Raw genomic sequence first — 12,265 nt, forward strand, 5'->3', positions numbered from 1 at the left:
TAAGTGTAAATGAAACAGTTTTAACAAATCGGATTGCTCTCTGATCAATAAAGTCGCATTAAATGACAAGTGTAAATAGGCCCTTAAAGGGATAGTTCACCTAAAAATTAAAATTAGCCCATGATTTACTCACCCTCAAGCCATCCTATGTGTATATGACATTCTTCTTTCAGATGAATACAATTGGAGATATATTTAAAAATGTCCTGGCTAATCCAAGATTTATAATGGCAGCCCAAAATTTGAAGCTCAAAAAATGAACCATCCACCCAAAACTGCATCCATCCATTATAAAAGTGCTCCACACTGCTCCAAAATACGGTTAATAAAGGCCTTCTGAAGCGAAGCGATGCGTTTGTGTAAGAAAAATATAAATTTTTAACATGTTATAAAGTTAAATTTCTAGCTTCCGCCAGACCACCTTCTGTATTCAATTTATGAAAAAAGCATAACTGGCGTGACTTATGACTAGAAAGTAGCGTAAGCGTTTTGAACTGCGAGAGGCATTTTAAATATGGATATTTTTATTTCATAAATCCATCAGTAAACCATAGAAGGTCTTTATCAACCCCCCAGAGCCGTGTGGAGTACTTTTATAATAGATGGATGCACACGACTTTGGCCACGATTTTGCTAAAAGATTCCTCTGATCCTAGGCTAAAATCTGAAGTCTTTGATCGTTAGTTTGACATGTTCACCTACAGCTGATTGATGACTGTTGCGATCAAATTTTACCTCCAACGAAATTCTGGCAGTGTCAGAAGATTTGGCGCACAGTCCTGCAGTGTGACTTCTCCTACGACGACTGTCAAATTATCTTTGTTTTTCAAGACAGACTATGACCAAAATGAGCGCTAGAGATCTTTGTAGCCACCATTTCAGTCCCGTGTGTAATGCAGCTCATGGTCACCGGCCACGTCATTGATGATATTACACTCCAGACGAGTTTTCTTGCGTGAATCTGTTTTTGGTGGGCCTTGACTATCGTACAGTCCGACATTTAGGGTTGGACCAGAATTTGAATATTCGTTCGATGGGTTGGTATTCAATGTTCAAATTTGGGATTTTTTTCTTTTCTTTTTTTCTCACACCTGGCATCCCCCTCAAAATGGTTCTCATTTGCGCTTGCATATGTTTCCACTATATAATCTGTCAAAATACAATACTCTTTTTTATACAATTATTTTATAGCCTAGCAGTTTTTAATAGGATGGACAGTTGAATAGGCACCCAACCTCATTATACTTAACGCTGCTGTCCGTAACTTTTAAGATTTACAAAAAATTATATGATGAGAATGTACAACATGAATCCATTTTCCAAACCGTGTTTTTGTCTTACCCTGAATCATTATGGTACTCTTATAATAAGTGTTTATATTGGGACTATTTCAGGCCAGACTGGTAGGAACCGCTGCGAAGGAGCACAGTCCCTGCGTGACTCACCATAGACATAAACAGAGAGAAGTAGCTCCGGCTGCAATGTTCTTCCGCAAGGCTCATGCAGTTCTGTTTATTAACCGATATTAGCGCAAAAAGTTACGGACTGCAGCTTTAACTCTCGTGATGAATGAGATCTGACTCCTGCTGCAGTTTGTGCTTAGACTCAGCGCGTTCAGTTTTTAATTGTAGTTAATCTGTTCTCTAACTGAACAAAATTATGTTTACTACTAGAATATATCAAAACTGGGACGTAACAGACCTGTGTGTTTTGTTTCACTAGTGCAGTGTCCGTTCTCGGAGCATATAAGGCCTGCCTTTATTAGAGAGAAGAATATGTTCAGCTCCTTCCCTCCGAAGCTTCGAATATTTGATGTTGATTACTACCGAAGCTTCAAAGCTCAAAAAATGGTATTAGACCAGCCCTACTGACATTAATGACAACATAGATCTTACAGTGTGACATGGCTTACAGCGGGGATCCTGTTCGTACATTCTGACAGGGAACAATCGTAAAAGACTTTTATAAATTGCACAGTGTGCACCCGGCTTTAGGAAGCAGTTACCTTGGTGATGAGAAAAGTGGACAAATGGCCCGCACCCTTCCCCCACCTTCTGGTCATAGTATACCAGGTGCGGGACACTCTACCTAATCCTTATCCTTAAAGACAAATCATTTGAACTTCTAGTGCGCTAGCAATCAGAAGTGAAAATAGACTTGCATTAGGTTACACCGTTTTTAATAGACAAATATAGAAAGAAAAAAAGTCAGCGGCAGGCAGAAAGAAAGAGGAAGGAGCTGTCTAGTCAGCCTAGTTTCAACAAATCTTCAAGGATTGTTTTGCCTTCACTGGTTATTAATAGGTTACCATGTGTACATCCTATAATACCATGCGTTTAACTAAAAGATTGTCTTGTCACTGTCAGTACCTTCTAACCTGGTGTGTCTGAAGGAAAAAAAGGGCTTTAATGAAAGAGTTGTTTGACAAGTTTGGCTCTGCTTTAGATCAAATGCAAGAGATCCCAAATTCGGGCTCAACCACACTGTTGTCCCTACATGGCACACAGCTTCACTGCCTGGAGTTCTTCCCAGTTGTGGGACATCACATTTTCATTTCCTGTAAACTATCTTGCCTAACTCAGTTCTTCTCCAGTTTTACATCTCCATTAAGCCAAACAAAATCTAGCATTTCAAAGAACATTTTTTCCACATGCACATCCACAACATCCTTTGCATTTATTACTACAGATATGGAGTACTGTACACTGTAAAAAGATCATCTAGTCATAAAACAGTCTGCAATACACAAGTTGAAGGATATAACTTGCTGCTATAAAAATACTGACTGCAAATTCCAATCCAGTGTCCTGGTTTCTTATTTAAACGCATGGTTTTCCAAAATGCTAAATGACTCAACAGTAAAACACGGAGTGGGTTTGGGACCAGTTATTGAACCCAAGCATGTTTTTGTAGATTAATAAGCTTGTTCCACTGAGGGAACAGCTGGTGGGGAAAAATCACCAAGTTAACACACTAAAAGGCACTTGGATCCTTTGAAACCATTATGAAGTAAACACATACAGTTTTTTAAAGCAAAATGTCCAGTAATCCTCAGAGGAACTAAAAAAAAACCCACAGAGGAAAGATTCTTACCCGTAGTCATCAAAAGAATACATATTGGGAAGCTGGAGCTCCGAAGAAACCAAGGAGAAAGAAAATTCCTTACAGCTGGATGAAACAAAAATAAAACAGGGAAAAGGAGGGGGGATCAGAGCGAGAAAAGTCTACTTCTATTTCATCCCTCATCCTCTCAGCTAGGTAAAAAACGAAGTGCACTCATTTCTAAGATTCAATAATGCAAAAACAGGGACTGTGTGAAAGAAAAAGGAGGTGAGGGAGGGTAGGAGAAGAAACGAGAGAGAGAGAGAGAGAGAGAGAGAGAGAGAGAGAGAGAGAGAGAGAGAGAGAGAGAGAGAGAGACATGTGACAGATATGGACCAGTCACCTTGTCCTGCTCACATCCATTCTTATCCACTCAAAGGATTGGAACGCGGTCGGTGCCTTAAAGAAGTCTCTCTCCAACAAAAATACAGTAGAGAAACAGCCACATGATCCTTACACACACACACACACACACACACACAGCTTGCTAGAAGAAACAAGAAGGTTGCTGGTTTTCATATTTATATTTATCTTGCATTCTTGATGAGTTTAAATCACACAGTTTAGTCTAACAAGCTAAAATAGATGTTTATATGGTATGTTTGTTTAAAATTGATGTCTATATATGCCTGTATATGCCTATGTGTGTGTGTGTATGTATGTATAATATATATATATATATATATATATATATATATATATATATATATATATATATATATATATATATATATATATATATATATATATATATATATATATATATATATATATATATATATCATGCACTCATATAAGCATTAAATGTAACATGTTTGAATGCTTTTTCTTTTAAATATAAGAAAAACTTTCTGAATGTGTACCTACACTTACGACAATGTTAAGATACTTTATATGAACACAGTCATTTAAAATATTTCTTAATGTGGTAAAAAGTGAGTACATATAACAGTAGCAGCTCTTGGATAATTTTGATTCAGAATAAAAACCATTATGACTTGCGGTTCATTAATGAGTCTGATTGAGTCAAAAACTGCTTTGGCAGATTCAGTGAATGATTCATTAGAGTAATTTAAACTATAACTTTGTGAGTCTTTTTGACGATTACATTACAAGAATTGTCTAATAAGTACAGAGCCCTGTACATGACACGCAGAAAACGAATGAAGAATTTGTTTTTATGACGTATAAATTCATGGTCATTGTGTTTTATTCATTAGTTCCCTTATTTTCGTTAAGCTGGGGTCACTTTTGATTAATCCTTTTCCTCGTTTTAGGTAAATCATGGCCAATTTGTAATAATTTGTTCCCTTGTTTTACATTTACATGCGCACTTTTTTGTCATTCCGATTAAAATCATTCCGATTGAAAGATTCGGTGGACTGTTTACATGAGAGGTTATCTAAACCGATCTGGTGTTTGCATGTGCTGACTTTCAGTCGGAATCATTTTGTGACATGCGCACACAGATTGTCTGCCGCATCAGATTAGTAACGTTAGTATCGTGGATCAATAGTTCTGTGTTGGTAATTTTTATATTTATTTATTTTTCTGTGGGCGGACATGCAGTAGTTTAAACTAATTTATGTCCTATACAATGGCTATTTCAACAGCTGTGAATGATGAATGCAGAATCAAAATTAATTCAATTCATTTCTTTTGAAAAACACAAAATTAACTATAATGCACCCAAATTATTAGTAAAAACATAGGATATACGATGAAACATGAATGAAAGCATTCAAGCCGTGCTCCGCACATTACTAGTACTAAACGCATAGATATTTCAGATGATTAAGGAAAGATACCATAATTAATCACAAAGGTATAAATATTAACAAAAGTAATTAAAGTAGACTGTGGGTAATGTTATTTAACCAATTTGAAGCAGTTCTAACTTACGAGAAACAAAATGTCGACACATCCTCTCCAGCAGCTTGAATGTTCCCCTTTGCCATGGCAACTCTCAACGGCCACCAGGACTTATACAGTTTTATAAACGCTATTCATTATTTGTTGTAAAGTGTAGGAATCACCTCAGAAAAATACATTCTTCAGTCAGGCGCAGTTGAAGCCTAGGACAAACGCTGTCCAGATGAGATGGTGTAGCCAGGCTATGTCTGACTGTGTCATTATTCCAACATCATGTTCTTAACATGTTACGAAATAAAAAGTGTAATACCTCAGAAAAATGAACTTTCCTCTCTTGTACACATTAGCCTGGTGTGAGCGCGGCGCGTGCTCTTCAGTTGTGGAGGCGCGCGTGCTGTATATCACGTCACAGAAAGACGTCCACTCTAAGTAATCGGATCTGGTCATTTACATGGTGGAATTTTTTGTTTGATCGGTTCATGAAAAGGTTTATCCCACCCCTCTCAAACCGATTACAATTTCATTCGGTTTGGCCATTTTTATTCCGATTGAGGTGTTTATATGGAGCATTTTCATCCGGATTGGACTTTTAAACCGATTACAGTGCTCCATGTAAACGTACCTAGTGATTCAACTAAAATGAGGGATCTAAGTAATAAGCTGAGAGAACTGGGAAGAGAGAGAACAAATTCTTAAATCATGACCACAATATATGTTTTTTTGTTGTTGTTGCCATGTGCATTAGATTAATTTGTTTGTGAATCTGACAACAATGGTTGCATCATAAAACCTCCCCAAGGTGAGTGATTGTTTTCACTTCCCCTCTAGAGGCCGTGCTTGTACTGCCATGGACAAAAAAAATTGATAACCAAAAGCTGATAATGAAACTTTTAAGGCTCAGTAAGTGCCATGCTGTATCTGCAGTAAAAAAAATTTGTGCTGGAGGATGAGTCTCTTGGTTCTTGGAAAATCATGACAGCTGGATTTTATATATCTTCGGGGTCTCAGATAAATGAAACAAGAGGAAACACTACCAGGAAATACATGTGCTTCAACTCGACAAGTCAAAACTAACAAAACATCCTTATAAACAACAGCAAATAAATTGAGCACAACTAACAACTACTAAGTCTGACAGAAAGAAGTGTTTCAACCTGAAGAGACCATAGGCATTGTATCATTCCAATGTTTAACTGAAAACAGGATCTTCCACATACTGTTGAACTCATACACACAATCCACGTGTCCGTGCAATTCACCTAATCAACAGATTCTCCTTGTGCCGCCCTCCCCCTCACCACAGGATTTTTTTTGGGGAAAAATAGTTACATGCACAAATTACTATTATGCTCTGTATTTCTCTAGCCCGCCTCGTGGCGTGTGCTCTTACAGCCCTCCCTCACAAACATACTCAGCACTTTCTAGCATTCCTGAATTGAATCTAGTCTGTAAAAGTGAATGCCCTAACCTCACCATGATGAGCACTAGTGCTAAAAAAAGCTTATATTGTAAAGTAAAGACTTTTGCTCAGAGAGTCAAGGGTTGAATAAATCATTCCACCGAACCAGTTCCTCAGTTTCCTGTTGGCGAGAACCCAGTCCAGCACAATTTAAGACTTCCTTTTAGTCCAGACGGAGAGAGAATAAAGGAAAGGGAAAGCAGACATATGCAGAAAACTAAAAAGAGGCTGGAATAAATGCACAAAATATAAGATAAGAAAATGATAAACATGTACATCATGTTGATGTTGATACTCTGTATGTATGCTCAAAATGTTTACTAGCCACAATGGCTTAAAGGGATAGTTGACCCAAAAATGAAAATTCTGTCACCAACATAATATCTTATTTTGTGTTTAACAGAAGAAAGAAACAGAAAGAACAGGTTTAGAGTCGGTGAACATTTTTGGGTGAACCTTTAATAAGGGACTAAAATCAACTGTAGAAATCATTTTTATATTTAAAACACCACATGTATTACGTATTACAAGAGTAAACAATTTCCCCCTATAATAAGTACTAAATCAATTAGCCTACCACGGCGCATTTCATTCATAACTAAAAGTATATTTTCTTCATTTTAACAATTACATTTGCGTAGTGCTAAATATCGTGCTCGCTCTCTCTCTCTCCACACACACACACACACACACACACACACACACACACACAGTGAATATCCACTTCACGGGTGGAGACAAGCGACAGTAGGCTACCGCTCCGTTCGCTTTATGAATAAAAGACAAAATACTGTGTGGTCGTTTATTGGCAGTTCAGTTAAAATCCTCATGGCCATCGGCATCAATACTCTGCATCTCGGTACACTGAATAACACCCCAAATACTATCACTATCCGCTGATGTCAGCAGAACAGAAAACAGGTGAAGAATCTGCTCACTCATAAACGGCCTCAGCTCGAGCTTTCTGTGGCTGTGCGCCAAATAATATGAGCTGACTACCCCAGAAAGCATTTCTGTGGATCGAATTCTGGGCGTGCCCTAATGGTCGCTAGTGGTGTTTGATTAGTGAACGAATCAATGATTTGAATGAATCTTTTTAAGTTACCGAGTCGCTCCATGAACTGATTCATATTTTCAAATGCGAATAGTCAATCAAGCTCGCATTTATTTCGGTGGATTTTCAGAAGGAACTTCAAGGAAGAGGTCCATACTAGTACGCTAATCTTACTACTTATCTTAGAATAAAATGATACATGCTAGTTATCTTTATAGTTATTGATCTTGGTGTTAACAGGCCTTATATTCATTATAATGAATGAAAAAATATAGACAACCAATCAGAATCCAGCTACTTTAAGCTTGTGTGTTTAAAGTGGCAGATGCCATAACAGAGCACAGTTATACCTGTAATAAACACAATATTCTTTTTTTTTATCGTTCTTGGTGTGAATGGGACTTGAAATACCCTTTCTGGAGCCTCAACTGGCCGATCTGTAGCCACACATATTGTAATAAAGGCTACTAAGATTTATTTTGATCAGCGTTTACTAAAGGTGCAGTATGTAATATTGACTGCTAGTGGTCGAAATGGATACTGCCAAAGACTTTATATTTAGGCAGACAGTGCACTCCGTTTACTAATAATGGGAGAAAATGCAACGCCCAACATGGCGAATAATCCTGCCTTCTAAATGAAAGAGCCAATCGTTTTAATATGTTCTCATTTTTTAAATGGATGCCATATTAGGTGGGGTATCTATATTGAATCTGCAATATTTTTTGCTGGCTTCCATGGCGGCAATTCGCGGTGTTTTCCGGCAACTGGCAACCTGGGGGGATCTAAATACTATTGGGTAAACTGGCAACGTGCGGTATCGCACAGACCAAAACAAAAACAGACATTCTGACACGGAACGCACATTTCAAAGTAGAATAACTGACAGTAGCATTGTTTTTCAGAGCATGTTTCCCAAATATCTGCAAACACATTGAATTTTTATGCTTTAACAGAGTGAAAAAATTACATACAGCACCTTTAGGGAACCGGTTGAATGAATGATTCACATAACACACAAAAGGGCGTTCGCTTGTCGCTGCCTACTGGTGAACCGACCAGAAAGAGTCACTGAACGAATGAGTGAACAAATCGTTTTAGTGAACGGATTCAATAGATTCAAGTCACTGGGATGAACCAAAATCCCCACTATCATATAGGCCACCCAAAATGCTGTCTATGTAGGGAACTCACAAGATTTGAAACACACCCTATCAATAGCAGTGATTCACAGTGGCAAGTGCTATAATACATAAATATCTATAGCATGACATTTATTTATCACCTAATATATAAATTAATATACATGCGGTGTCAACACATTGGGCAGCTTACCTCATTTTCTGATGATATCCACACGAATATATGGATGTAATAAATAATTAAAAATGTGAAGGGAAAAAAACTTAGCAAAGCCACAGAGGCGAGCCGCTCTATGGAAAGATATCAGCGCATAAATGTCTATTTTAGTGAGTATTAATACAACACGTGTACTATTCCATAAAACAATGGTCAGCTTGAATGTTCAATGCTCATCCAGCGATGCACAGCCGGTCCTCGGATCAGAAACAATGCAGATGTCTCGAAAGATCTACAGCGTGTCGCTCTATGTCACCACAGCTGAATAAAACATATCCCATGTTTAGCTCATGGTCGCGCCTACAACATCGATCTGAATTGCGGACTGCAAACGCGCTCTGGAGTTGCCATTTTCCTCCTCCGTGTGATGACAATGAGAAAGGAGCTTATCGGGATAGTGTAAAAACAAACACGAAGAACAGCGACCACTGGTGGCCAATATGCCGCACTGCGACTTCCTCTGAGCCCTGCCTCATTGGGTTACTGTTATTATTTCTAGTCTTCCTGTACTTCATGCTCATTGGTTCTGTTGTATAAACAGGCATAAACTAATTACTTATGTTTGATGAAGACTTATGTTTATGAATGGGTGCGCTGCAGGTCAGGGCTTCGCTGTTTAGAGTGCAAAACACCATGTGTTTTCATATGACCCTGTTCCTTTCCTTTCCCCCCATTTTATTATACATTCATAAACCGTGAAATTGTCATGTGGTTGTAGATTTCAAATTCTGCAAAAGCTTCCGTTATCCTTCACTCCAACCGTGATCCTATTTGGTCAAAAACACAACTGTCTCATATTTCAGAGAAGAACTTTCCCTCTATTTTTCATGACTATGTCATATCTGACAATGAATATGGAAAAATAGGTTAGACAGTTACAAACAAGCTTGTGCATGCTTAGTTTTATTAATAATACTACAGTCATTTGACTGTAACTGTTCTTGTTTTCTCAAGCGGAGGTTATGAAAATGGAGCTTAACTCTAATGTAAATGTGCACTACATTATGACGTTCAGTTAAGCTAGTTGATGCACAAAAAGGATCTGATGTCAGACTGAGGATTAAACTAAATCAGAGATTGATGGCTGTAGTGATTTAACAAGTGAAAGTCATCGAAGGCCTTAATCAATTTGACACTGCAGTACAGTCACATTGTTTCCCATGCTTTTTTTTTTTCCTTGAGAAGATTTTGATAGCTGATACAGTTTTTTAAAAACCTTAAATACATTTTAAATTCATGGAACACACCATAAATATTTGAATGCAGCAGAGGATAGAATTAAATCAACTGTGGGAAGGTGGCTGCAGTACCGCGACATACCAGACGGTGGCAGCAAAGGTTAAAAAAGTATGATTATGGAAGCAGATTTTTTTAGTACAAAATTATGGTTAACGTGCAATTTATCAAAACACAGTCAATGTGATAGAGTATAGGCCTAATTGATGGTATTTTTAAGACTCTTTAAATGATGTTACAGTGTTAGTGCTTTGATCATATATTGGTCTTGTACTGGACTGGACAATTCATTCCAAATATGTTCCTCCATGTGCTTTGGCATCACATTTAACTTTGATTCTTTAGTTTGTTATTCAAAGACATCTCTTTCGTAGCCTAGGGAGTGTGTGAGACAGTCAAAACAGAGAGTCACTTCAAATATTTGGTGTCCTGAGATAACAATTAAAGGCAAATAAAATTGAGACTCCACTTCAGTCTGTAGCCCACTTTTGCTTTCCCAAGCCACTTGATCCCAGAAAACAGAAAGTTCGGTGCGACAGTGGGAGTTTTACACCACACGCCACTGCATTACACTCATGTCCTTCCCTCCTGTAGAGACTAAGTGGCTGTCATCAAACAAGAAGTTAACGTTGGTGACGTGGCTGCTGTGTCCACCGTAGATGTGACTAGGAGCCTGCAGAGGTAGATGGAGAGAAATAAGATCATATTTTAAGATCATATTTGATGTTAAAATGAATAATATCTATCCAGGGTCGTCACTAGCGCGGTGAAAGATGGTGACGATACTAAAAGGGTCCACAATTTCCCCAGAGGTGGACAAATGCATTTCATCTGATGTCTAATAGATTTAGTGCTGTTTCTTACTCGGGACTGAGAGCAGGGGAATGAGAAGAGGTGAACTTTGCCAAAGTCGTCTCCGGTGACAAGCAGTCTTTTTGCATATGAACTGCACACAGCATTGATGTCAGTACCATCTGAGCCATCCGGCCACAGTCCTGAAAAGTAACACAAAGAGAATGAACATGTCATTTTCTTATAGATTCATGGCTGTCACACTAACATTTACACCGATCAGGCATAACATTATGACAGGTGAAGTGAATAACACTGATTATCTCTTCATCACGGCACCTGTTAGTGGGTGGAATATATTAGGCAGCAAGTGAACATTTGTCCTCAGAGTTTATGTGTTAGATGCAGGAAAAATGGGGAAGTGTAAGGATTTGAGTGAGTTTGACAAGGGCCAAATTGTGATGGCTAGACGACTGGGTCAGGGCATCTCCAAAACTGCAGCTCTTGTGGGGTGTTCCTGGTCTGCAGTGGTCAGTATCTATAAAAAGTGGTCCAAGGAAGGAACAGTGGTGAACCGGCAACATTGATGCTCATTGATGCACATGGGGAGTGAAGGCTGGCGTGTGTGGTCCGATCATACAGACGAGCAACTGTAGCTCAAATTGCTCAAGAAGTTAATGCTGGTTCTGATAGAAAGGTATCAGAATACACAGTGCATCGCAGTTTGTTGCGTATGGGGCGGCATAGCCTCAGACCAGTCAGGATGCCCATGCTGACCCCTGTCCACCGCTGAAAGCACCAACAGTGGGCACGTGAGCATCAGAACTGGACCACGGAGCAACGGAAGAAGGTGGCTTGGTCTGATGAATCACATTTTCTTTTACATCACATGGATGGCCGGTTGCGTGTGCGTCGCTTACCTGGGGAAACATAGCACCAGGATGCACTTTGGGCAATGTTCTGCTGGTAAACCTTGGGTCCTGCTATCCATATGGATGTTACTTTGACACATACCACCTACCTAAGTATTGCTGCAGACCATGTACACCCTTTCATGGAAACGGTATTACCTGATGGCTGTGGGCTCTTTTAGCAGGATAATGCGCCCTGCCACGAACCAAAAATGGTTCAGGAATGGTTTGAAGAGCACGAGTTTGAGGTTTTGACTTGGCCTCCAAATTCCCCAGATCTCAATCTAATCGAGCATCAGTGCTCGTCATGGGATGTGCTGAACACGATCCATGGAGGTCCCACCTCACAACTTACAGGACTTAAAGGATCTGCTGCTAAAATCTTGGTGCCAGATACCACAGCACACCTTCAGGGGTCTAGTGGAGTCCATGCCTCGACAGGTCAGGGCTGTTTTGGCAGCAAAAGGGGGACCAACACAA

At 39.0% G+C, this 12,265-nt stretch overlaps 2 protein-coding genes across 25 annotated transcripts in view; both read right to left on the reverse strand.

Moving 5' to 3' along the window:
• Positions 1-9,230, reverse strand: part of evla (Enah/Vasp-like a) — a 62,037-nt gene extending 52,807 nt beyond the window's left edge. For 2 of the 6 annotated variants that reach the window (XM_079833621.1, XM_079833615.1), the window contains exon 1: positions 8,823-9,218. In XM_079833621.1, the coding sequence (XP_079689747.1) occupies positions 8,823-8,827 (5 nt within the window). In that variant the 5' untranslated portion in view covers positions 8,828-9,218. Of the gene's footprint in view, positions 1-3,093; positions 3,341-8,822 lie in introns of those variants that run through there. The other 4 variants (XM_079833619.1, XM_079833613.1, XM_079833620.1 and 1 more) reach the window with 3 other exon arrangements.
• Positions 9,195-12,265, reverse strand: part of eml1 (EMAP like 1) — an 80,103-nt gene continuing 77,032 nt past the window's right edge. For 12 of the 19 annotated variants that reach the window (XM_079833607.1, XM_079833608.1, XM_079833606.1 and 9 more), the window contains 2 exons: positions 10,947-11,077; positions 9,503-10,755 (listed from right to left, as the gene is read on the reverse strand). In XM_079833607.1, coding sequence (XP_079689733.1) covers positions 10,630-10,755; positions 10,947-11,077 — 257 coding nt within the window. In that variant the 3' untranslated portion in view covers positions 9,503-10,629. Of the gene's footprint in view, positions 10,756-10,946; positions 12,234-12,265 lie in introns of all 19 variants that reach the window. The other 7 variants (XR_013817795.1, XR_013817796.1, XR_013817797.1 and 4 more) reach the window with 3 other exon arrangements.

Source organism: Gobio gobio (genome assembly GCF_949357685.1).
Source record: "Gobio gobio genome assembly, chromosome: 13".
Classification (NCBI taxonomy): domain Eukaryota; kingdom Metazoa; phylum Chordata; class Actinopteri; order Cypriniformes; family Gobionidae; genus Gobio; species Gobio gobio.